The sequence below is a fragment of the Dendropsophus ebraccatus genome, chromosome 9, assembly GCF_027789765.1.
Source record: "Dendropsophus ebraccatus isolate aDenEbr1 chromosome 9, aDenEbr1.pat, whole genome shotgun sequence".
NCBI lineage: Eukaryota > Metazoa > Chordata > Amphibia > Anura > Hylidae > Dendropsophus > Dendropsophus ebraccatus.
This window is the reverse complement of record NC_091462.1, coordinates 53547915-53575546: the sequence shown is the minus strand read 5'-3', so window position 1 is coordinate 53575546 and position 27632 is coordinate 53547915. Positions and strand designations below refer to the sequence as shown.

Below are 27632 nucleotides of genomic sequence, written 5' to 3'. Positions count from 1 at the left end.
ACACATGCAGCTTATCCTGAAAAGTTACTTGAAAGCGCAGTTACACTTTAAACCTTTTGTAATGCTGGCTTAAAAAAAAGATTTACATACCACCTGAATGTCTACCAGAAATACTGTGGCTACTCCACACATATGTTCTGTATATGTACAATCTTGCTATACCCCTTCTCCTGTATATATGCATTATTTGTATGCTTATTTTTTTGTTCTTTCATTGTTTTAAAAGAAAATAAAGAATTGATAAAAATCTGTTAAAAAGTACAAAGATTGAAAATGTTTATTGGTGATAACATAAAAACAATGGATACAATATTATATAGTCAACATATTTAAAGCAACGGTGCAACAAGGCATATATACATAATACAAAGGAATAAAATATAGATTTAAAAACAAATCAGTTTGTCTTCAGGATAAATAACAGGATTTTTTTTGTCTTTTACATTTTTTTTTTGTTAATCTTAAGAAATATTTCTCCATTGCTAGGCTCTCCAGCCATGTCATGGCAAATATACACATAAATACACAGGATGAAGGTCAGAGGAGAGAAAGATGTGCTCACATCATAACACCTCCACTGGGAAGAACCTGCAGGAAAACTCTTAGATTAAACTGTTGCTCTACCTCTTATTTAAAGGGGTTGGCCACTTTATAGTAAAATAGTTCAGTGTACAGTATTACTAAGTGTGCACACAGCACTTACTGACAGCAGCTCCCTGTGTACCCTATAACACTAAAATCAGACTCCCCTTCTCCAGGCTGTGCTGCCCTGCTCTGTGGTGATTCTGTCCATAAGATGGCCAACATGGAGGAGCATGTGACCAGCATCCTCTATAGGCATATACAGGCTCAGTGGTGGACATTGAGGCAGACGGCATGGTAACATGCTCCTTCATGTCGGCCATCTTATGGACAGACTCCCCACAGAGCAAAGCAGCCCAGGGGGAGGAGGGGAATCTGATTTTAGCTCTATGAGGTACACAGAGAGCGGCTGTCAGTATATACAGTTACTAATACTGTACAGTGAACAATTTTACTATAAAGTGGCCAACCCCTTTAAGGTAACAGATGCCTGTAGGCTTGTCTTAAAATTTCAAACTTCAGATGTTTGAAATCTGCATGAAGCCTATAAAGGAACGTGGCCTGCAAAAGCGTTCAAGAAATTACATACCATCCTTTAACTTTAAATCCATTCACTCTCTTTTAGGGTAAACATTATAAAAGTTATAGCATATCTCTGCTTAGGGGATAGGGACTTCATATTAAACAAAAAGTAACAAAAACGTAACATTTAAAATAATGCTTCATTATAATTAGTGCAATTTTTTTAATAAATGGGAAACGGTAAAAAAAACATTGGTACAATTTTTTCCCCCTTTTAGGATTACAAAAGGAAAGCCGAGTAAGAGAAATATTGCCTAGTACCATTCTTCAGAAGCAATAACCTGACAATGCATAAAGGCAATACACTATAAGCCTAATGCGTACAAAACAGTTCAAAAAGTCTGTGTTGCCCTTGGCTGCCAATCAAAGTCACACTCAAATTTTTTTAAAAAGATTTTAAAATAAAAGCAGTGCTCTGATTGGTTGCTGTTAGCAGCACTATCATTGTTAATTTTTTTTTCTGCCTAAATCCCTATGCGTTCTGCTCTATAGCTCATAAGCAACTACTAGACTGTAACCACAAAATAAATATGGAAAAAACTGCATTCTTTGTCTGTATCCCACAAAAGCCATCTATTTAGGACAAAGGTTTATGAAGATAAACCGGGCAGATCTACCGAGCCACTAGCACAAAAACAGAATGTAACTATATATATATATTGCATGCAATTGCTTACAAGTACTGTAATATTGAAAGAATTAACAATATGCTGGTACCAGAATAGAACAGTATGATGTCCGCTGTAGATGATCCATAGACATGGCACATAGACTGGCTCATATTTATACAAATTGACACAAGTGGAGGGTTTCTTATATTGCACAGTATGAATTTTGCACCAGATTACAAATGGTACCCTATACCCGGATAAGCTTAATCACACAGAAATAGTTTATTTCCATTGGGCCACCACATGGTAAAGCATGCATAGCCACTTTTTTTATATTCCTTTTGTTATCCTTTTTTTTATTATTAAATTAAAAAGGTTGTGCTTTATAGTTAGAAAATTCATCTAATGAACTATATCTGCAGTAGAACATCCTTCATGCTACACCATTAAAAATTAGGGATGATGTATCTATTTCTCATCTATATATTTTGAAGCATTTGGAACAATGGACTAATAACTGGACCAGTGTATACTTGAGTCGGATAAAATAAAAAAACTAAGGTGCTCAATAACTACGCCTCTAGGCCTCTATCCCTGACAACTTTTACACAGGACCTGTCAGATCTCCCGACATGGCTATTTTAAAGGGAACCTGTCACCGGGGACGCGGGCACAGAGCCCGCCCGACCCCCTGGTGCAGCCCCGGGATACTCACCCTTTCCGACGAGTCCCGATACTGGAGCCGATCCCGGGACAACCATATCAGTGCCCGAAGCCGGGCGTCGGACTCATCTCAGCGGAGTGCGTGCATAGCTTCGGGTGCTGATATCTTCGTCCCGGGACCGGCTCCAGGAACGGGACTCGTCAAAAAGGGTAAGTATCCGGGGGCTGCAACGGGAGGGGGGGGGGGGTGGTATCTGTGCCCGCATCCCCGGTGACAGGTTCCCTTTAAGTACTTGCATTGCCTTAAAGTATAACTGTAAATTAAAAAAAAACAAAACAACAACTACTTTTGATAATGTCTAAGGCCAGACTGTATAGACATACCTCGCCGACAGGGGGTCAAATATATTCTTTAGTGTTCAGGAAGAATTAAAGAAGATCAGCATAGCACAGAGTTATGAGAAAATAGGTTTCAGAATTGTTGTTTTATTGGGAATGCAATTATTTATTACTACAGAAATCAGTCAGGAGATCAGGGATGTCCTCTGTAAAAGGGAATATCTAGAAAAGAACAAAACCAAAACTACTTTCTTGCAAAAACAGCATCATCCCCGTCCTCAGTTCTGTGTGGTATTACAGCTCAGCTCCTTTTACTTCAATGGAACGGAAATGCAAAACCACACCCAAACTAAGGAGAAGAGTGGTGCTGTTTCTGAAAGAAAGTGTTTGTTTGTTTTAAACCCTGGATGACCCCTTTAACATTACCCAGACTTTATGGTATTAGTAGTTTGACTATTATAGTAATATTTTATTCTTTTTTCCTCGCATAGCTCACAGATCTTAATAAACTGGTGTCTTACATTCATTCTTTTTTTTTTTTACATCTCTAGCTTGTTGGAATATCCAATACTATTTACACTTATAGATTATTAATACTTTATGTAACATGTCTAGCTGTAACTCCTTCTATACTATACAGTGGTATTAGTCTTAGCTTCGTATTGGCGCAAAAAATATTAATGGCAGCGATTAAAACCAGCTGTCTGTGGTGCATAAACCAGTCAAGGAAAATATTTTTGTGTGCAGTTTCTAAACAGCTCCCCTATTTCATCAAGTCCACATATACTTTATTTCTTAGGCCTTGCAGACACATTCTAAATCCTTCATTTGAAGCTCTCATATATTACTCTTCTCTCTTACACATGCTCAAACCTTCAACATTTGCACATAAACTTGCCAGAGTTCCTTCTTTACTGTGTGGACACTTGACCAGTCTATTTCGATCCTCAGCTTAGTCTTCTTTTAAACTACCCATTTTTGGAGATGATGTGCAAACAGGAGCAGCAAGTCCACCAATAATAGCAGGAAGAGACTGGTTCCTTTTTAATCCACCCATAAGACTACTGCTAGTGGCAGTAAACATGGCCGACTCTTGTCGTTTAAGCCCATTGTTTAATGCTGGCCCCTGCGTTTGGTTGGCTACTACTCTTGCGATCCCTAAACGCTTTAATCGCTCCACCAAGCTCATCTTCATTTGCCCCAGATCCGCTAAGCTTCGCGTCGACTTCAGACCATACATTTCTTGAAGAAAGCTCTCAGCCGGTCTGGAGACTGCCAAGAAATTTTCAGAGGGATTTGCTCGTGCTTCAGTCAGAGGAGATGGACAAGGGGAACGGCAAGGAGAATTGGGTGGAGTGGAGGGAAGTAGTAGATTTTGTGGACGTGAAGGTTTCTCTTGAACAACGGGGCCGTTGACTTTAGCAGATATACCTTGTTCTTTCAGCAGTTTAGCTAAATTACTGGTATTACTCATGGAGGGATCAGATGCTTTACCAGAATATTCTCCAAGGCTCAAACGACAGGAAATGGCAGGGGAACTCACACATGTGCTGGATGAACAAGAGCTTCCAGTGCCAAAGAATGATGATGAGGTGTACTTAGAACTGGTAAGAAACAAACACAAGAAATAATCATTAAAACTGACAGAATGGAAGAGAACCTTTCAGAAAAATATAAATAATAATAATAAAAAAAAAAACAATAAAAAGGAATAGAAAGTTGCTTAAGTCACCCCTGCTAGGCGAATCTCGTGTCCTCCTTGTACTCTCAACTGATCCAAGCTCTGGTAGTGCTGGTCCACTCCTCTACCCACCATTGAGAAATGGAAAGCCTTCATACCCAGTTTGGATGAGGAGGATTGTGAGTCCATCTTGGAATCACATAAATTTGTATCCCCAGCTATCAACAACTGCCTCACACAACTACTTTATTCATCAGGCTTATCTGATTCCCCTGCGTCTACATCGCATGGGACACATCCCAGCACCAATATGTCCTAAGTGTCAGGCCGAGCCAGCAGACTTCTGGCATATGGTTTGGACCTGCCCATCCATCTCCTCATTTTGGGGAGAAGTCACACAATGTTTGCCATTAATAATTTCAATTCCAGTCACAGTATCTCTTGCTATATGTCTTTTAGAGCTTTAGGATGAGGAGGAGGGATCGCACCATCTCCAAATATTTTTCAGAGAGACCTTGTTTGTAGCACGAAAATCCATTGCGAAAATCCATAATCTTACCATGTGGAAAAATCAGGTTAACAGCATAGTGTTGTACGAGAAAGTTCTTTATATACACAGAAAGTGTCCTAAGAAATTCTAAGAAAGTGTGGAACCTGTGGTGCCCTTCCCCTTTAATGACACCAACCACAGTGACTGTACTGCCTGGAATGTGAGCTCTACCATGCATGCATATGCGTCGGGAGCCGAACTATATGTACAATAGCATTACCATCTTGTGTGGGCAGTGGAGGAAGGATCAATGCTGAAGTACGTATGCGCCTACGTTCCTTTACTACGATAACACACAGGTATGGACACTATGATGGTTGGGCTATGTTATGCTTTGTTTCTGTTTTTGTATGACTTACCCATGATGTTTGATGGAACTACCTCATGTAGCCTCATTGCCTTATTATATACTGTTTTATACTTTGTACTATACGTGAGGTGTATGTGCTTTACTTATCCTTAATAAAACAGAGGGTTTTGGTTGTTTTTTTTTTTTTTTAAGTCACCCCTGCTCTTGCAAACCCATTTGGATCACGTATTAGGGTATGCTAACACAGAGATTTATCTGACAGATCTTTGAAACCAAAGCCGGGAACAGACTATAAACAGGGAACAGGTAATAAAGGAAAGACTGAGATTTCTCCTCTCTTCAAATCCATTCCTGGCTTTGGTTTAAAAAATCTGTTAGATAAATCGCTCTGTGTAAACACACCATTACTTAGAGATGGGCAAACTTACAGTAAGTTTTTTAAAGTGATAAGTGCAGAAACTTGCAGTAAGTTCAGCCTAACCCAAACCTGATTGCTTGGCTGTTGAACCCTTGCTGCCTGGAAAACATGGATGCATCTCTAGGGCCGCCTGGAAAACATAGATACAGCTATAGGTCTCCAGCCAAGCGATGAGGTACGGCTTCGGCCAAACTTACTGCAAGTTACTGCACCTATCACTTAAAAAAAAACTTGACATATCATAGAAATATAACAAAAGTTAACAGCTAAGGTCTGAGTGTTCAGATCCTCACGTTCTGCAGGTGACACATTGATGGCCTATTATTGTTGTAAAAAAAATAAATTAATAATAATAATAATAATAATAATAATAATAATAAATAATATATATATATATACACACACACACACACACACACACAAAACACATTTATCACTTGCACCTTTTTTTTTGAGAATATTTTTATCACTGTGCACTGGCTTATATGTTTGCAGCCTAGTAAGGTATTTATGAATATTCACATGTTGGTTCACAAATCACCTGCCATAGCTTCCCTGGTGCTGCGCATTTTACTGCAGGTATTCATGAATTGACCTTGCTTAGGAACTGGAGTACAGATGCGAACGAAAATGTGAATATTTCAAGAAAATTATTTTTTAGAAAACTCTTACTAATAACCACGCCCACAATAGTCAAGAAGGCAAAAACAAGCGTAGGCTGTCCTATTCACACATACACCGAGCTACACTGTTTAGTAAATCTGACGAAGGTCTGTGCACATCACACATACGCCAAAAAATGGTAAGAAACACAAGGTGCACTGCTTGATACATGACACCCTAAGAGTATTCCCAGAATCTCACAAATTTACTTTTTGGGTCAGCCATACATCTTCCAGGGGATGTCTAGATGAAGTGGCTTAGTTACTTAACATCAAGATCACTGCTGATTGGGCATTTATCTTAGTGCTATGCCATCAATGTCTCTCCTGAGACAAGTCTTTTAATGCTTTGTCCTTTAGCAGTTTGTGCCTCACCTGGGGGTAACCTGAGTTATGTCAGAGGGGTGCAGGATCCTGCAAGTGGTGAAGGTAAATGTTGAATTGGTGCTACCCAGGCATTTTCCAGGGTTTGTAGCTGTAATACAGACAAAACAAGGTGAGGTTGTTTGCACAGTACACACTAAACTACTTTGCACACCGAAGGGCCGTAATTTTATAACATATTTATGAGCCAACACATAAAGTGTTCTACAGGTATTGTGCACAAACTAAGGCTAAAGTAGGACAGCTACTAGGACACAGAACAGAAATATTCAAAGGGATTTATATAGAGAGCAAAAAGCTACTGTAAAAAAAAAAAAAGACTAACCAGAGGTTGTGGTTGGTGTCAGGCTTATAGGTGGTAGGAATATACTTAAGGAAGATTTTGGCACATCACCATTATCTCTTTCAACCACTTTAAAAGTTATTCCACCTTCATCTTCCTCATCTTCCTTTTCATCCTCTTCCAGATCACACAAGCGATATTCTGCATCCTCAGGCAGAGCTTTAAAGCCTTTGGTTAGTACACCAGGACGGGGATCCAAAATGGTCCCCAGGTTTGGCTGTGCCAGTTGCTGCCAGTGATGAAGAGTCTGGGAACCTGATGAATACATTATAACTAAATGAAATCTCCACATCCTATATACCTTATACCACACATAACTGCATTATGCTACATAATAGAATAATAAATCAAATAAACATAAGACATACATGTGCCATATATGTATGCAGAAACACTATCTGTAAGGGGCCTTACACAGACAGATATCTGACAGATCATTGAAGCCGAAGCCATGAACAAACTATTAACAGAACAGGTCAAAAAAGGAAAGACTGAGATTTCTCTTCTTTTCTAATCCATTCCTTTGGCTTGAAAAATCTGTCAGATATCTTTGTGTGTAAAAGGACCCTAACTTAGCTCTGAATCTGCTTTTGACAGCCTTACAATATATCAACATTTCAGTGTAACCAAATAAGGAAGACATATAATATAACCATAGATCTGAAAAGCTGAGCCACCTACCTTCAAGAGGCTTAACAATCTGTAATTTCTCTGGTAGCAGACTGCGCAAGGAACTAGAGGTAGCGGAAGAGTCTGTACAGTCAGAGAAATGGGTTGCCAGAGACATGACGCTCCCTGCAGGAGTGCTGCAGCCACTATGATCTTGCTCATCCTCAAGATGTTTTAGCTTTCGTTCACACTCTTCCCTGAAGAACTGCTTCTCACTTAGGTAGTTTTGGCGCCGAAGGTGCAGTCTGTGTAGTGCAGTCTCTAAGCTATCATCCAGGATTTCAGACTTTGTGTTTTCCCTAAAAGAGAAGATACAGCTATAATGTCAATGCTTGGGGACGGGAGTAGATAAATGATGTTGAAATGATCTTCAGCATAGTTGTAAACAACCAGTAACATGTAAGCTGGTTGTTTGATCAAAATTTGTTGTACTGTATTGTTGTACAGTGCATTTTGCTATTACATGCACAGACAGCGAGCGGGGAGCATCAGGAGGGGCAGCCTAAAGATCGTGATCTTTCAACATGTGCTATTACACTGAACAATTATCAGCGTGAATGGTCGGTAATTGTCCAAGTAAGGACTCTATTACACCAACAGATTATCTGACAGATTTATTTGAGCCAAAGCCAGGAACAGACTAACAGAGAACAGGTCATACAGGAAAGACTGAGATTTATCCTCTTTTCAAATCCATTCCTGGCTTTGGCTTAAAAAAATCTGTCAGATAATCTGTTGGTGTAATAGGGGCCTTAGTCCAATAATTGTTTAGTGTAATGGGGCCTTAACTGTCACTTTAAAAAAAAAACTTTTGACACTCTTCTTTTTCCTTCTTCCCATTCCTTCTCTTCCCCTGTCCCTAGCCTATACCTTCATGCTAACCCCCCTCTTTCATATGGGTTCTTATGGCTACTCTGCTCATGACTTTTGATTAGTCATGGCCTTGGTGTTCAGGCCTCCACCGATTGCTAGACAGAGTCGGGAGAAGAGCTTGGCCGAATGCTTCCCTGGCTTGCTTAAAGGAGAAGTCCAGAGAAATTATTTTTTTTTCACATATTGTATTGTCCCACAAAAGTTATACAAATCACCAATATTCACTTATTATGGGAAATGCACATAAAGTGCTATTTTCCCTGCAATTACTACTGCATCAAGGCTTCACTTCCTTGATAAAATGGTGATGTCACGACCCGACCTCCAGCTGTGTGGGCTGTAGCTGCTGGAGAGGATGATGGCAGAGGGATGCTCAGTGTCCCTCCAGTGCCATGTGTCCTTCAGTGTCCCCCTGCCATCATCCTCTCCAGCAGCCACAGCCCGCACAGCTCTGGGAGTCGGGTCGTGACATCACCATGTTATCCAGGAAGTGAAGTCTTGATGCAGTAGTAAGTGCAGGGGAAAAAAAGCACTTTATAAGCATTTCCCATAATACAATACTTTACAATACTTTAATAAAACATTTCGCCAGACTTTTCCTTTAAGGAAACTTATTATGGAACTCCTGAGTGAAGATGCAGGGAGAAAAGCACTCAGCATAGCACTTACTCTTCCTTTATCTAGTAATTTGTGAGTACCCAGACCCCAACCAATTAAAACATTTGATGTGTCTGTGTGACATGTCCCAATAATGGTTTTGGTAGTAATCCTCTTCTAATCAAATATGTATACAGTTCCCTTTAGCCTCTTAAGCAGCATTTTATACTGGACTTGGTTAATAAGTGATAGAATGGGTAGGACAGACAAGGAGAACAAACGTATAAAGGCTGTGTACGGTGACCATAACAATACTGGGACCTAGTATTTGCACACTGGATATTCTACACATTGCACGCAATGTATAAACCAAGTAGAAGTGTAAAGTGAACACCACATGAATAAGTGCAATGGACAAGACTGGAATAGTGTATAATATTTGGAACTACTCCATACTTACTTAAAATCTTTTTCCTTGAAATTGTCTTCAGTTGACTGGACATTGGATTTCTTCTCTTCAGTTTTTGCCCCTGATTCAAAAGGCAGAGCTGTCATGACCACACCAGAGCGGTTCGACCCTGGTATCGTCAAAGACATGGAAGATGATCGGCTGCGAAGTTCATTTGCTACTTTGACAGTGTCAAAAACACGTTTTGGATGCTTTCTGAAATCAAGAAAAAGTCTATTGGCTACAAAAATAATCCATTGGCTACTGTACATCTTGTCTAAACACATTTTTAGTTAAAGGAGTTGTCAAACCAATAACACTTTCCTCCACGGTCTCAAAAACATGGTCTGGTGTAGAAGTGGTGTTTAAGTTGCACATGTGACAGTCCCATAGGCAATAAATGCAGCAGCAATGCACATGCATGAGTTCCACTTGATTCCAACAGGAGACTTGAGACCCTACTGTTGAGATCTTAGGCAGTTGGACACCTGCAATCTTACACTTACCCCCTAACGTGTATACAATCGCAGGGGTCCTGGTTGAAGTGTTTCTGGTTGGACAGCCCTTTTAGAGGGTTATCCATCACGTATCCACAGGGCAGATGATAAATGTTTGACTGCTGGGACCCCAAGAGCTGTTTCCGGTGTTAAAACACTTATGTTTACCAACGTTACTTATGATTGCTGATAAAATGTATATTTGGTGGGAAACACCCAGACTAGGAACGTGCAGTATGCAGCAGATACAGTATTGTAACTAGCTCCTTGTACAATTAGGTTAAAAAGACAATGCAATTTAAGGAACGGATCATCATACTTTCGTTCACCAAAGCTTGATTCTTCTTCCAGGCTCAGCTCTCTTCTCATGGTACCCTCAATCTCAGCTGCTAATGAATCCTAGAATAGTAACAAGCAAGAATTTTCTATTGCAGTTCATAAATACATGTGATCCTAGTTCAGTATTTAACCTTCCTTACCACAGGGAATATGCTGCATGACTGGGGCCGCCTAAGTAGTGCCGAGGGGCTGGCTTTACAACGCAGCATCTTTAATTCATCCTGAGCTTCCTGAAGCATCCCCTGACATTCTGCATTGCGATCCTGTAAATCGTGAAGCTGGAGAAAAATAATAAATAATCATCAGACTACATGCTTGAACACAGTAGAAAAAACAATTGGGAATGCCAGTTAACCCCTTCATATATGGTTCTAACTGGTTTTTGGGTACTCTGTTGCTTTAAGCACACAGTACAGAGGACCGTACAATTATCAGATGCAGCATACATACAATGAATTTAGGCATCTGCAGTTCATCTATTTCATCTAATCAACACATATTAATTTGATTTTAAAGTCAGTTACCAAAAACAAAGCTACTTTCTGTCAAAAACAGCACCACCTCAGGTTGTGTGTGGTATCATAATACAGCTTAGTTTACTTCAATGCAACTGAATTGCAAAACCATACCTATTTGGAGTACAAGAGTGGGGCTGTTTCTGGAAGAAAGCAGACATGTTTTTGTATACCTGGATAAAACCTTTAACCCTTTTTTTTCTTAATGTGGATTCAGGAGCTTAAACGTGCATGTATACAGATTCATACCTCAGCGGTAAGCTGCCTCTGAGCTTCTTTGGATGCTTGCAAATGAATTCTCAGCTCCTCTTTCTCTATTGCACTCTGTTAAATACAAAGTAAGATGACATTTTTTTATGCGATCTATCGACAGTATGCAAATTTAATTTTTATACAAATGTTTTATACAGATAAATGCTAATAGACAAAATGGGCGTATTCAAAGTATGTATCTACCCAACAGAAAATGGTCACTGACCCTCATAATAGGAGGTTTTGTAGAGATCACCTTTTAAACTCATGACTAACACAGATACCTATATAAGCAAAATGATCTCAGCACAGATTGCGTACATATAACACTCCCTTACAATGATAAGTCATCCCTAGTCTGCATGTGTCTTACAGCAGGGAATTTTATATAATTAAAAAAAAAAAAAAAAGAAAAAGAAAAAAGAAACTATCTGTAAATTCCCACTCCACCTCAGCACCTCCACTCCCTAGTAAGGCTTTATACATGTATTTGACTATTGCAGCTAGTTGGTCATGCAGGCAAAAAACTGGAAGCATTGGTGCAACAGCAGAAATAACAGTATTTTCTAAATATATATACACATTATATATATATGTATATATATATATATATATATATATATATATATATATATATATATATATATATATATATACACACACACACACACACACATTATATAACACTGCTTGAAAAAGGACTCATTGAGAGTTTGAAAAGTTGCGGTTTTGGGCGAATACACCACTTATTTTTTCACTACATCTTTGAGTGCCACAGTGATTCCTGTATAATATAAATATTATATATATATATATATTTATATATACACCACACACACACACACACAATTATTTTGCATAGTGCCTCATTTTAGACAATCTGATTAACCTTTTAAGGACGGAGCCAATTTTCGTTTTTGTGTTTTCGTTTTTTCCTCCTTGGGTTTAAAAGGCCATAGCAATTGCATTTTTCCAGCTAGAAACCCACATGAGCCCTTATTTTTTGAGTCACTAATTGTACTTTGCAATGACAGGGTGAATTTTTGCTTAAAGTACACTGCGAAACCAGAAAAAAATTCAATGTGTGGTGAAATTGAACAAAAATGGGGGGCATTTGTTTTTACGCCATTCGCGCTGGGGTAAAACTGACTTGTTATGCATGTTCTTCAAGTCGTTACGATTACAATGATATATAACATGTATAACTTTTCTTTTATCTGATGGCTTGTAAAAAATTCAAACCATTGTTACCAAATATATGTTCCTTAAAATCACTCTATTTCCAGGCTTCTAGCGCTTTTATCCTTTGGTCTATGGGGCGGTGTCATTTCTTGCGCCATGATGTGTTCTTTCTATCGGTACCTTGTTTGCGCATATAAGACTTTTTGATCACTTATTACATTTTTTCTGGATTTGATGCGACCAAAAATGCGCAATTTTGCACTTTTTTTTGCACTTACGCTGTTTACCGTGCGAGATCAGTAATGTGATTAATTAATAGGGCGATTACGCACGTGGCGATAGCAAACATGTTTATTTATTTACTTTCATTTAAAACCTGGGAAAAGGGGGGTAATTCAAACTTTTATTAGGGGAGGGGGCTTTTAGTATATACACTTTGATCTCTCATTGAGATCTTTGCTGTATACTTATACAGCAAAGATCAATGAGATCAGCACTCGTTTGCCTTGGACTGCTGCTGCCGAAAACAAACGAGTGCTGAGCCGGGATCAGCGCCATCTTGGCGGAGACCCCAGCCGGCTGAAGATATGGAGATCGCTCCTCCGGGAAAACCTCCCGGGCGGGCGATCTCCGCCACTAGACACCAGGGAAGTGCTGCAGAAGGTAATCGGATGCAGTTGTCAACTTTGACAGCTGCATCTGATTACCTGATTAGCAGGCACAGCGATCGGACCGTGCCCGCTAGTAGCCGCGGTCCCGGGCTACACGCATCACCCGGGATGGCGGCGGTTCAGAGCGGGGTCGCCGCGCGGCCCCGCTCTGAACACCTCTTGCGGACGCATGACGTACGGGTACGTCATGCGTCCTTAAGAGGTTAAAGGAAACCTATCAAAACTTTCATCCTTGATTGATAGAGGTCTCCCTGTTTCAGTATAGGGAGATATCTATTAAGGCTGTTGGGGCAGGTACAAGCTGACTGGGACAGCTCTGATGACTCATGTTTCGGGCAGCATAAAAGTAATGACAGGTGATATAAATGGGCAAGTTCAGATACATACCTCCCTCAGCTTGTGCTGGAGGTCAACAATCTGAGTCAATACAGTGGATATCTCCTCCTGGTATCGTACAATCTCCTCAGACTTATCCGCCAATTCATCGGTCAGTTTACCAATCTGGGCATTGGATTCCCCTGAAATGGGATTTTACACACTTAGGACTGTCATTCTACAAACACTACAAGTAAGAATTTTGGATAGGGCAAATGTGTGACAGCACGTAAATTATTTACAGTGTATACAAGTCTCTCCGCTGTTATAGAATTAGACTAAAAACTAAATCATATAAAAAAAAAGGGAAAAACAGTCGTATACTGACTTTTTTTTTTTTATATACTCTGTATATAAACTGTCGCTTCTACAGTGTAATGTGAGTGATCCATTTTCTTTCAATACTTGTACACAGCCTATATGATTCTCTCCTACACACTGCTCTCCCTTTCTGCAACCTGAGTGAGTTGTCCTCCAAGATTTTTCTGGCCACTGTCTGAGCTAGTGTCCCTTCCAGTGTCAGTGGAATTCCACCTGCCTCAGAGCCTCAATGTAAGGTATATGGCGTCTCCGCTCTTTGCGCCTTTCCGCTTAAAGAACTGACATGTCAAGGCGCCCCTATACCTTACATTGAGGCGCTGAGGCAGGCAGAATTCTGAGAGAAGTCATCGACCAGAATTAGTGCCAACTGCTCAGTGTGAACAGACGACTGAGCGATTGCCTGGCCATCAGTTATATCTTATGCCCCCCACCAGACCTTCCGAGGGGTGTAACTATGGGTGGCCTACATAGCAAACTTTTGATTTGCATGGCAGTGTGCTATAGAAGTAGTCACAACAACAGTGCAAAGGTGTCCATAAGCTTTAAAAGAAATTAAAGTCATGTGGGTTCATCTTTCTATCTTTAAGTGTAAAGTTCATGTCTCTTCTTTGTAAAACACTTAACGAATTTCTTTCACACAGTCGATGACCAATTGTTGTTCCTTTTCTTCATAAGATATGGTTTCTGTTGTCAGATGAGAAGCCTGAATCAAAAGAGAACAACATAAGCGAAGATCAAAAAAAAAAAAAACATATGTAAAAAGCAGGTAAAACATATTTTTCTATCTCTCTATGAGAACTGTGTGTTTGTGTGCGTGTAACTTTTAGATAACATTCATGTACCTGGAGAGGACCTCGGGTTAGTCTGCATTCATACCGCAATAGTGCCTACCAAGGTACAGATAAGTCAGTACCCTGTGATAAGTGCTGATGCATCTGTGTACTGACCCCAATACTTCTATGGTCCAAACATGATTTGGCTGGGGTCATTTCTCAAGTTTTGCTCAGACTGTAAATAATACTATACTGCACTGAAAAAAGTTCCCTACACAATGGTTAGGAGAACCAGGAACCTGTAAAGGAACCAGGGCTACAGCGTCAGAGATGACAAGATCAGACTACATCCAGTCTGTATTGATGGAGCAGAAACTGTGTTATCCTGGTGCATGTTAAACACTGCAGCGTTTATTTATTTTTTTAAATTTCGGATTAAAAGACATAAAAGCTTTGTGCTTATATGCAATTATTTTAAAGCTTTCTTTCATTTAAATCACTGTAGGTGATGACAAGGTAAATATTTGATGTTATGATGTAATAAACGTTCACACCTGTACCTGAGAACGTAGCGCAATATTCTCCTCCTCCAACTCCCGCAGTTTGACATGTAAGTTATCCAGCTGCAGCAGCCCGTGTGTGAGGGTAAATGAGTCATTAGAGCGCAAAGGGGTAGAACAGCTGGAGTCAGTCTCGCTTTCCTCTGAGGCAATGGAAACCACCCTAAGCAGGTCATCTTTCTTGGCTAGCTCATGCTGGAGCTGATTCACCTGTACCAAGAACAAGAAGCTTTAGTGAATCAAATAATGAAATGTTGAGCAGTAAAGCATAGAGGTTTGTGAATGTGGTTTACTTGGACTGTTTAAAAGATAAAAGCAAAAAAAAACCTTTTTTAACACCAGTAACACCTAAACTATTTTTTTTAACAGCTATTTATAAAAAAAAAGTGCAATTTAACCACTAAAGTTATAAATATACATTAAGACTCTTAATGTATATTTATAACTTTAGTATTTAAATTGCAGTTTTACTAGGTTTAACTAGGTGTTACAGGTGTTACAAAAGGTTCAGTTTGGATGGAATGGCCTATATATATATATATATATATATATATATATATATATATATATATATATATATATATATATATTATTATATCTTAGAAATCGAAATATAATGTAACTATTAATATCTATTATAGTTTAAAAATACTCACATGATCTAATGCTTGAGACAGCTGCTCTTCCAAGGATTCATTCTGCTCAGTCAATATGTGATTCCTTTTCAGAAGGGCCTGCCCAATGCGAGCGGCCAATTCAAGGTCTCTGTCTCTCTGTATATAAAAAAAAGAAATACAACTCGTAACATATAATATGAACAGTAATCACTGTCTATGGTGCAACTCCGAGAAGGTAAAAATGTGGCAGTGTATGGCAGTAAAGTAGATATCTTCAGAGTCATTTTACCACACACACACACACATATAAGCTAGGTTAACACTATAACATTATTATGAAAGACAGCTGTCATTTTTACATATAGTGTGAACCTAGCCACACGTGGGAATCATACTCTGAATTAACATGACTGTCTGGGCCTATGAATAAACAAAGACCTATGAATATACTTTAGTTTACTTTGGCATTCATTAATCCTTGGCTAAAGCAAAAGTATAACTAATTCTGTTTTGTTTTTTGTTTTTTAAATCCATGAAACCCAAAGTAACCACATTGGTGTCAGACATTGCATGCATATGCTGTGCTCCCTTAGCCATGTGCTCTGTTGATTACCTGTATTCACCTAATGAAGACAGTAGGATATGCTATGGTATGTCTGTAACCACATTACAACAAGTTCTACATTGTAAAGTAAGATACTATTCTCCAATCTTTAGTGCTGTAACTAATCTATTCCGCCATCAAGTGATATTTCAACCATTGAGGAATTCAAACCTGTATTGATAGTGAAAACGAGCCAGAAGAAGACCACAGTAAGTGCAGTCTTCTCGTGGCTCTGTGTCATGTGATGAGTCAGGCTCTTATGGAGCCTGACTTTTATTTTCTGACACAGAGCAGAAAACTGACAAACTGCATTGCGGTCTTCCCCCCCGCTCACTCTCACGATCGGTACAAGTCTGAAAACTAAGACCCGAATCGATCCAACTTTTGCATGTTTCTAAGACATGAAAAAAAAAGCTTTTTTTTTATGACGAAAGGTACACTTTAAGAATGAAGGCCCCCAGTAAGAAAATGAGCTGTACTTCTGCTTCCATCATGTATCTTACTAATAGGCATGAGGATGGACATTTCTGTGGCAGAAAATACCAGACACTCACCTCTGTCAGCAGATGAGTTAGCATCTCTGTATCATTGTAACTTCTTGTCATCTGTTCTATTCTTTCTGAACCAAGAACTATAACATTAAAAGAAATAAATAATTTTTAGGACAAGTCTTCTAATGGAATGAGTCCAGCTATGAAGAGAATGCCTGCAATTCTGCATTAATATACTGTATCTCCTAGGTCCGAGCATGCTTAGTCATGAAGCATAACGTAAATTATCTGCAAACAGCTATCACTTTTCTAGAACAGCTGGAAAAAATTTCCCACCAGCCTCATGTATCATGTAACAGGTTCCTAGTGGACCTTATGCAAGTAGGCATAATCAGTCTACACCGCACTCAGCAAGTCATGCTGGACTGCTTCACCAATGTACTCAGAAGCCAACACATCCTTATATGAAGAATCGGCACAGACGGTCACATAAATTGCAAGCAAACTCCTTTGTAATATGAGGGCACTTAATGTAAGGAGTGTTCAGTCTTACAAGTGAAGCCAGGTTATAAGACATTATTACACAACTTTCTATTGAAGTGGGGCATATTTATCAGTGCAATTACTATTAAAAACAAGTTTATACGTCAAATGTATCATGTTGTGCGGGGCAGTGGTGTGGCACTATGGGCCACATGGCTTGGTGTAGTTCAGCCAATGCAATGTACCTCTAAACAGTTGTGAACCCACGCAGTCAGTAGTTGAATCCATGGCCTGAAGCACAGTTAGGAGCACTGCCACGTCCCCCATAGCGCCAAGCTGGCCCACTTCTTCTAATGATAAACAATGGAGCGTTGTGATGGGGCAGTGCTCCTAATGGTGCTCCGGGCTGAGAATTCACTAACTGCATGGGAACGGCGCCAAGGAGGAAGGTAAGAGACATAACTTCCTATTCGGCGCCTCGCGTGCATTAGGGGGCTATCAGATTCATCTAACCTGCTGATAGCTCTCCTTTTAAAGGAGTTACAGTAACATAGAATACACTATATACTGTAAGTCCCAAATACATCCCAGTTCATAAGCAGCGACCAGCATAAAATAATTTAACGTATTATTACTTTTATTACCTTAGCACAGCTCAGCTATCTTTCAGTATGCCAGAATTCAAGATTTTTATGTATCTATTACTTCAGGACAAACTCCTTAGCCGGCTACAGCTGGAAGCACCAGGATACTGTAACATCCCTGCTGATATTCGATACTGCTGCCAGTGACATTTCCAGGCTTAGTTATGTACACTGTGCCAATAAAGCTGAGCCTATTTCTTAATCTGATGGTTGAAATTAGAGATCCTCACAACCATCTGTGATATAAATGTGGTCGCTACTAAATCTGTAAAGTCAGCAGAACTTTTTGTACCAGTAAATATTATATAACAATTATTTTTTTTATATTAGAATATTTATTATCTTAATAAATCTTAGAACAGTTATGTTATCTCTGATGGGGGTGAGGTCTTACATAACAGTATTAGGTGGTCTGCTGCATGCATACTGTTGTGTTAGTCCAGATAAAATGACAATCTAGTGACAATCCTGATACCCTGCTGATCATGAAGGGGTTGTCCAGGTCTTCAAGGAACAGAGTTATGCCCCTATTAAACAGGTCGTTTAGAGGAGCAAACGAGCGCTCTCCGCGCTCGCTTGCTCCGCGTTCCCCGCTCGCTGCCGCCGCTATTCAACGCGGCGGCAGCGAGCGGGTGAGTGTGGGAGGGGCGGCGGGGAGCTGCAGGGGGGATCGCTGATCGTCCGGGCAGCCCATAGGATATAGCAGCGTCTGCTGCCGATGCTCCTATTCAACGGAGCGACGGCAGCAGATCGCTGCTTTATCAGTCGCTTGTTTTTCAACATGTTGAAAAACAAGCGACTGCAACGATCAGCTGACATGAACGATGTCGGCTGATCGTTGCACTCTATTCCACCGGACGATTATCGTCCGTAGCAGCCGATATCGGCCGAATACGAACGATAATCGTTCCGTGGAATAGGGCCTTTACTCTGTTTAAATGTGGTTCTGCAATTCAGTTCCAATTAAGTAAATGGAAGTGAATCATAGTACTACACACAACCTGAGGACAGGTGTGGTGCTGTTTTTGCAAAAAAGCAGCTGTGTTTTTTGAATCCCAGATAGCCCCGTAATGGCAGGGAATTAAAGAGTGCAGTGGGAAATGTGGCTTTCAATGCAACAAAAGCATGGTGTGTGTGTGTGTAATGTACTGCGTGAGCAAACAATACGCCCAGTTACATAAAAATAAAAGATATATTTAAAATATATATTAATAGCACTCCTATTTTTATTATTAGGCTTTAGTGCAAGTCAGACTGCAGAAACAGACATTTACCTTGCGTTCCTTGACTCGATTTACAAGAGGCATCATACGAAGAGGAGGGAAGTTCAACAAAAGCTTAGAAAAGACAGCAAAATAGAAAGAAAAGAGACAAGGAAAATAAGTAGAGAATTCAAAAAATGTGAACGCTTAGTGCAGTGTCGTCAAATCCAGATCCTGTTACACATACAGAGTGTGCACTCCATAATGTTTTACAGGTACAGTGCATGCCAAATAATAACTTACAGATGGCATGTGTGCTCTTCAACATGTCCTGGGTGCGCTCTGCAATATGTTAGAGGTATTGCACATGCTGCCCAATATGTTAGCGGTACCATGTACACTCTATGACATATACTGTAGGCAATGTAAAATATGTTAGAGGTACTGTGTGTTCTCTACAATAAGTCAGAACTACCGTGCACGCTTTTCAGTAATGTGTGCTGAGGTAACGAGCACGCTCTACAATAAGGGCCCTATTCCACCGGACGATTATCGTTCGCACAATCGTTAACGATTAACTATCTCAAACGACCGCTATTGCGAAAGACCTGAAAACGTGCACTCATTTCCATGGAGTTACTTATGATCGTATTTGCGATAGTTTTGTCTTCGCTATTTCTCTGCTATTGCGTTCGTATCTACTGCAAACGACCGAACGATGTCTTAGTATCTACTGCGAACGACCGAACGATGTCTTATTCAATGCGAACGTTTTGCGAACGGGCAACGACAAAAATAGGTCCAGGTCTTATAAAGGTCTTATAACGATTTCTCGTTCGGTCGTTAATCATTAACTGCATTTCAATCGAATGATTATAGTTTAGATTCGAACGATTTAACGATAATCTGAACGATAATTGTACGGTGGAATAGGGCCCTAAGACAGAGGCAGCATGTGTGTGCTGTGACATGTTAGCCATACTGTGTACACTGTATGATACGTTAGATGTACTGTGTATGCACTATAATATATTACAGGTATTATGTAAGCTCTAAAGCATGTACTGTGTGTGGCTTAGTATGTTATAGTGTTTGAAAATAAAAAGAACAAAGAAAGGAAAAAAAATAAGAAAGAGAAGGATAGGCACCTAATGTACTATAGAAATAAATCGTAACCTGTGCATTAGCGCGAATTAACCACTACTCATCATCATACAATTAAGCATTTTAAGAATGAGGAAAAAAACACTGACTGGATTACCCCAGATGGTAAGGGTCCAATCCATACTACATTGGCAATTTACAGGCCTGGATGTCCAGGGATGATTGTACTCTGATCTACATTGAATGCACCTATTTGACACCCACAAGCAGTGGCCAGCACCCTACACACCTGCTTAGCTCTGTATGGGCACTATGTGCATGCATCTCCACTGAAGTCCTTAACAATGTTACTGGAACTATAGAACTAGAGAGAGATTTTACAATCCCTGACTATACAATATACAAAGACCCCACTCACCCTGCAGACAGATCGTATTGAGAATGTCTTCATTATGATTAAAGTCCTCATCATCAGTGTCCATTATGCTACAAGCTCTGAGTTGTTGGATCAGCCCCAAGGTGTTACCACTCCTCAGTTCTGCGCTGTGTGTGGTTAGTAAGGTGCTGGGTGAAACCTATATACAGACTAGTGTACACTTTCCCTCAGGCCATAAAAATGAGCCCAACCCAGTTCACGGGAAAACCATCAGTAACAATCTGTGTGGAGCTATGCTGTATTATCAGCTGCAGATCATTTATTCCGCATAATACATAGCTATAATACACAATGTATGGCCGGTGCCCCTAGACTATACAGGGTAAATAATAGCAATGCCTTATCTGAACAGTCACTAGTTTTGCTCAATTTCCACTAACCCTTGTGCAGTGTTTCACTTTACTTGTTGGGTCACATAGATAGAACATGATGTGTAAGATTCTTTAAATGTCTACACGTTGGCTGCAATAGAAGACTGTTTGGTGTTTTCATGAACATATGCAGTTTATATGGTCTTTTAACTATGCATCTACTGTAGCAGGACAGGTAATACACAATATACGTATTAATGGGTCATAGACCACGAAGGGCAACAAAAAGAACCAAGGCTAGGTTGTAACTAATATACCAATTCTATTCTGCATCCAAATTATGGAAGAAAAGGTTTTGTGGAGACTCCAATTGGTCAAAGTGGCAGTCGCTATTTTCTGTATCATTTAAATAAACTTGTAATTTCCTAGTGATGTGTCAAAAATGTTGATTGTTCAGTGAGGTCAGGCCTTCTCTGATCGCTAGAACCAACAGGAGGAGGCTCCCTGCTGAGCACTTCTCTCCCCATCTCACTTCAGGCCTAGCTAGATCTAGCAATCAATGGTGGTCTCAGCCCTCAGCTGATCAGAACTTTTCATACGTCTCCAGAACATGTAAAAGGTTTTTATTAGGTCTGTAAAGCTGCCCAGAGCAAATGCTTGAGATCCAGAACATAACAAAAATATTCTAAAAAAAAAAAACGAAGAACCTTTTATCTAGACAACACTTACAAAATACCCTAGTGAGTAAGAATAGGTGAGACACTTACTCATGTAACGGAAAGTCTCTTCAGCCAGAACAGGAGAAAGGCTGCCAAGGCCATTGCTCTGACGTGTTGGGGAGTGCTGTATCCAGTCCTGGTGATCGTAGAGATACAGGGAGTCCACTCGTAGCTTGTACTGAGGGAGCTGGTCTTCTAGCAAATTGACCAGTTCCACTTCAGGGGCTTCTTGACTGTGATAGACTTCTGTAGAGAACATGAAATATAAACAGAGGGAGGTATACAATACAATAGTAGATTGTATACAGAAATACAATCTGTCCATCCACATCCACCACTAGGCTTATTAAACGTCCGTATTTTCTCGTCCATAATTTTACGAATCCATGTATCACATAAAATACTCACATTCCCAAGTACAGACCGTAATTGCAGTATAGACACACTAGTAGAAAACTATGGGTTTGTCCATAACGTCCACAAAAAATACAGATCTGTAAATCTAGCCATCTGACACAATACCTTTTCTTACTTCCCAAGTATTTACCACTTTTCCGCCAAAAATACGGAGGATACTGAGGACACATTATAGGTGCTTTTTTGCATATCGTGGACATTATATACGGTTCACAATACATGATAGATGGTAAGTCAGGGTATTAAAGCATTGCACATGTTCTATAACTACTGCCTGTAAATACATGACTAAAGCCAAAGTGAAGTCTATATAATAAGTTTATGAAGAATAATCCAGCCATATAATCCAGTCTTGTTTTCTCATAGCTTGTGCTATTCCTTGGTTATATAAATTTATCAAATAAATTACCAACTGGGTTACCATTTGACAGTGCATCTCTACAATGTCTAAGGGTGTATTTACACAGACAGATTTATATGACAGATTATTGAAGCCAAAGCCAGGAACAGACTGTAAAAAGTAGAACAGATCATAAAGAAAAGACTGAGATTTCTCCTCATTTCAAATCCATTCCTGGCTTTGGCTTCAATAACCTGTTGAATATCTGTCAGATAAATCTGTCTGTGTAAACACACCCTGACAATATCCAATCAGACCAGGACACACCCTATTGACAAGGTAACAGCCAGATGTTTTTTTGTAAGAATAAAGGCCCTATTACACGAAGTGATTATCATCCGTTGCTCCGTGTAATAGGACGTCATCACAACTCGGGGGAAAATGCCTTACGGCAGGGATCTCACGGCCGGTCCTACCACGGGCACGGGGGGAGGTAAGTTAGTACTTGTAATCAATTTCCCCCCTGCAGGATTTTTATAAACCACCAGACTTCTCCTTTAACACTGCTAATACACGAGAACACATCCTTAAAGAGGTTGGCCACTTTGTAGTAAAATTGCTCAGTGTACAGTATTAGTAAGTGTACTCACTGTATATACTGACAGCAGCTCCCTGTGTGCCTCATAGAGCTAAAATCAGACTCCCCTCCTCCAGGCTGTGCTGCCCTGCTCTGTGGTGTTTCTGTCCATAAGATGGCTGACATGGAGGAGCATGTGACCATGCCCCGCCCCCCAATGTCCACCATAGGCATATACAGGCAGGAATCTGCTGTCAGTATATACAGTGAGTATAATTACTAATACACTACACTGAGCAATTTTACTATAAAGTGGCCAACCCTTTTAAGTAAACAGTGAGTAAAATGAGGGGACACAAGCTGTTCTTTTATAGAAGTTATAACATCATCTGAATGTTCACTATGTATTGCTGCATTTCACCTGCTGCAGCAGCTATAGGGAGAATAAACCGCTGGCGATATCATCCCCAAGCAACGCCATCCCTTTCCTGTGAATATGGTGTCACAATTCCACCTTAAATAACATGCTAGAAAATACCCTGATAACAATATCAAAGTTCTTGTCCTGCATCAGATGATTACTATATGCGGCAGATAGGAAGATCATTAACATACCACAGCATATCGGCAGAGGGCTGGGCTCTCCTCTCTGATAACAGATATATGAAGGACTCCTCAGACTTACCATTGCCAGGAGCAGAGTCTCCGCAGTGGATATTCATGGGTTTATCTTTACTCTCCGGGAGGGGGGTTCAGCGTCTACTCCGATTATAGTCTAGTTTTAAATAGCAAGGAGAAAAGACGGATTCTCCTCCAATGTCAGCGTTCACCTGTACGGCCAGGGTTGTATCTGCTGTAATGGTTGCTGCTTCAGGGCATCTCTGGGTCATGATGAGAACCTTCTCACTTCACCTTCCTCTGACAGTCTTCATATTATCTATAAGAGAAATACAATAAAATCTAATCATCTGCAATAAGAAGTTCACTGGAAGCAAGGATATCTACTGATAAGGCAATGTGGAGCTCTTCCATACCCGAGAACTGTAAAACGGCCATGAGAAAGATAGAGACAATAAAGGGTGTGAACATTATGTAACCATGTTTGTTTTCTGGTTGGCCAGGGAGGCCTGTACTTTTCGCTATAACTACAGTATATTTGCTTGCTAAATCATAGACAGTCATGATATATAAGACCAGATTTGGTCTGGGCAGTAACCTGACATTCAATGGTGATGTAGGGCAGTGTATAGATGTAACTATTGCATTACCGCAGTGGGTTATACAGTATGTATTCAAGGGAGCAGGGATGAGTGACAAATGCTATATAACCCATCACTGAGCTTTTGGCTAGTCTTTGTCTTAAAGGGGTACTCCAGCGAAAAGATTTTTCCCAGTAATTTAAACACATTACAAAGTTATTAGCTGAGCAAGCTGTAAGCCATCTAACAGTTCTACAGAGTCAGTTAGACATCACAGGAGACAAAGTGCATCATGGGAAAGCCCAAACCAGGAAGTAAAGAAAAAAATGAAGACACCAACTGGAGGTTCAGGGACCTGCAAACAGCAGGAAATTCAAACAGAGACAGACTCAGGAGGGATGGTAAATGTAAAAATTGTGTTTATGATTGTTTTTTTTTTATCAGCACCGGAGTACCCTTTAAAGGGAACCCGCCATCACTTTCAAGTTGCCTGAACCACAAGTCATCAGGGAGGTCCCCCCCCCAGCACTGAATGATAAATCCCAAACATGGGAGAAATTCTCTCTACTATATAACTTGTACAGTATGATATTTTTCTCAGTTTTCTCCATTACAGGCTTTATCTCTCATTTGTCACTTGAGTTGTCCTAGAAGTAGTGGATATAGCCTATCTAATATGATGTATCCTATGTACATACATGGAGTTCCTTCTCCCCTAGATCACATCCAGTACCCAGCAGTGTAAGCTGTAAATACAGAACTGGGTTGAGATATAACACGTTTACAAAGCTAAAACTATATCTCGGTGTTTCTGTATATTAGCCACTCCCATCCTCCCCTCTGTATAGATGTCTAAAGGGCAAATGTTGAACCTGATTGAGAAAAAAAAAAATTAGGAGCTACCAGTAAGGCTAGGTTCACACTGTGTTTGGCCATCCTTTTTACCATTTCCATTTCAGTACAGTTAACATACAGTCATCACAATTTTACTGCATGTATAAACTTGGATCTGTTTTAAATGGGGTATTTCACAAAAAATGTTTTCTTTCAAATCAACTGGTGCCAGAAAGTGCCAGAGATTTGTAATTTACTTCTATTAAAAAATCTCTGCACTCTCTGTAAAAAATGCAGTACTTATCAGCTGCTGTATGCCCTGCAGGAAGTGGTGTATTCTCTCCAGTTTGACACAAATCTCTCTGTCCAGAGCAGTAGCACACCCTCACAGAAAACCTCTAATGCTGTTCAGACTTAAAAGAATACCACTTCATGCAGGACATACAGCAGCTGATAAGTACTGGAAGACTTGAGATCTTTTAGTAAATTTACAAATCTATGGCACTTTCTGGCAGCAGTTGATTTGAAAGAAATTTTTTTGTAAACTAATCCTTTTTTTACCCTCTTTTTAAATGTAAGTCTATAGGAAAAAGAATCTGCAGTATGGCATACAGCGGCATCCATTTTTACGTTGTTTTCTTTTTTAGCGTATATGTTGAACAGAAAGCAAAAACGCAGTGTGAACCCAGCCTAATCTAGATGTTAGGCAACCATTCCACAGAAACAGCCTGACAATATGCCGTCATTAGGAAGCAGCATGGAAGAAACCTAATAACCACAGCATTGCTAAGCAGCTTATAACAAATACTGAAGATTTACAAAAGCCTTAACTACAGAATTATGGCAAATCCATTTAATAAAGAAATAGTTAAGAAAGGGGGGGGGGGGGGGGGTAATTTAAAGGGAGTACCATTAAAGTGTCTGATCAGTGTCCCCAGCATTGGAACACCGAGTGATTACAAGAACAAGGGTTTTGTGGCCCCCCATTTATGTGTAGCAGGGGTCAGGCACAAGTGCTTCTGCTCCATTCAACAGTACTAAACTGAACAGGATGGCACCCACAAGCACGCTGACTTAAAAATAAGTGACATGGGTACCCCCTTCTGATGACTGGCGAGATCCCCCTCCCCCCCAGCATATACTGATATGCATATAAGGGTCCCAGTGCAATATGGCACTTTGAGGATTAATAGGAAGGTACAAGAGTTGACCAGATTCTTCCAAGCCATAAACAGCAATACATTATAAATGTTATTACCCTGAGACAAGTGACCAGCTACATACATGCAAAAGGTGGAAACTTTAATGACAGTATGTTATAGTGCGCTGGTAGTCCGCCTGCCTTCAATAGAGTAAAAGCAATAACTGCTATCTGACCTGTTACCGCAGAATAAAAATCTTTACAGAAAGTTAAATATTAAGCATTAACTAGACATTGCTGGAGTCAAAGACACAAAGCAAAGAACACATCTCAGTTGCTTGGTTCTTTACCCCAGTGTTAAATAATAATCTCAACAATAGTGAAAACAATCTGACACGTTAGATATTTTTCTGTATTTTTGGGTGCAGTCACTAATGATAATAAATGTTTGTTTTTGTGCCAAACATTTGCAAATAGAACAAATGTCATGACAAATGACCAATGTGTATGAAGTGGATAAACAGCATCTTGTAATGTTAAGTATCCTCTTTGACACTTTATAGTATCAGACATAAAATGAGACAATGAAAAAAAAAAATTTAAAATTTTAAAATTTAAAAAAACACTACCTAGCCATCTGTCAGCTCTAATAAATATCCCAAACTGCTGATGCTATTAGATAGCTGTTAGGACAAGGAGACACATGGTACCTTTCATATGCCCAGCTGTGCTTCCAGAATGTAGAGAAAAGCTTTTATTCTCTGGTACAAGGAGCCAAAGAGGCTTTTCCAAGCTTCTATATTCCGGGATCACAGACAGGTATATGTAAGGCACCATGGGGAAGATTTATCAAACTGGTGTAAAATAAAATTGTCTTAGTTGCCCCTAGCAACCAATCAGATTCCACATTTCATTTTCCAAAGGACCTGTGATGAATGAAAAGTGGAATCTGATTGGTTGCTAGGGGCAAATAAGACAATTCTATTTTACACCAGTTTGATAAATCTCTCCCCCCCCCCATGTGTCTCCCTGATCTAACAGCAATCTAACAGTGTCAGCAGTCTAAAATATGGATTACTGCTGAAAGATTCCCTTTAAGGAACAGGACAGATGCATACACACCATATGGAAGGAAACACACTGAGTGGAAACAGAAAGACTGTGAATGTCCTGCACATTACCAAGGTCAGGGTTCTATAAAAAGTCTCCATGCTATAAACAGGAAACTCCATTTCCCCTTCAAAATAAACATGCATGCTGCATTGTTTTATAGTGAGATTTCTTTTAGATTCCTGTATATTATTCAACCAATTGCA

The 27632-nt window shown here is 39.8% G+C and overlaps 1 protein-coding gene across 6 annotated transcripts in view; it reads right to left on the bottom strand.

Moving 5' to 3' along the window:
* Window positions 1-284: 284 nt before the first annotated feature.
* TRAK2 (trafficking kinesin protein 2) overlaps window positions 285-27632 on the bottom strand; it is a 37699-nt gene continuing 10351 nt past the window's right edge. For 2 of the 6 annotated variants that reach the window (XM_069983310.1, XM_069983311.1), the window contains exons 2-17: window positions 23828-24079; window positions 21857-22054; window positions 19311-19373; window positions 16973-17049; window positions 15854-15970; window positions 15192-15407; window positions 14489-14567; window positions 13556-13686; window positions 11313-11387; window positions 10689-10826; window positions 10529-10608; window positions 9725-9928; window positions 7807-8093; window positions 7108-7380; window positions 6774-6873; window positions 285-4381 (exon numbers count right to left, since the gene is read on the bottom strand). In XM_069983310.1, the coding sequence (XP_069839411.1) occupies window positions 3730-4381; window positions 6774-6873; window positions 7108-7380; window positions 7807-8093; window positions 9725-9928; window positions 10529-10608; window positions 10689-10826; window positions 11313-11387; window positions 13556-13686; window positions 14489-14567; window positions 15192-15407; window positions 15854-15970; window positions 16973-17049; window positions 19311-19373; window positions 21857-22054; window positions 23828-23864 (2727 nt within the window). In that variant the 5' untranslated portion in view covers window positions 23865-24079 and the 3' untranslated portion in view covers window positions 285-3729. Of the gene's footprint in view, window positions 4382-6773; window positions 6874-7107; window positions 7381-7806; window positions 8094-9724; window positions 9929-10528; window positions 10609-10688; window positions 10827-11312; window positions 11388-13555; window positions 13687-14488; window positions 14568-15191; window positions 15408-15853; window positions 15971-16972; window positions 17050-19310; window positions 19374-20760; window positions 20881-21856; window positions 22055-23827; window positions 24080-27632 lie in introns of those variants that run through there. The other 4 variants (XM_069983312.1, XM_069983313.1, XM_069983314.1 and 1 more) reach the window with 4 other exon arrangements.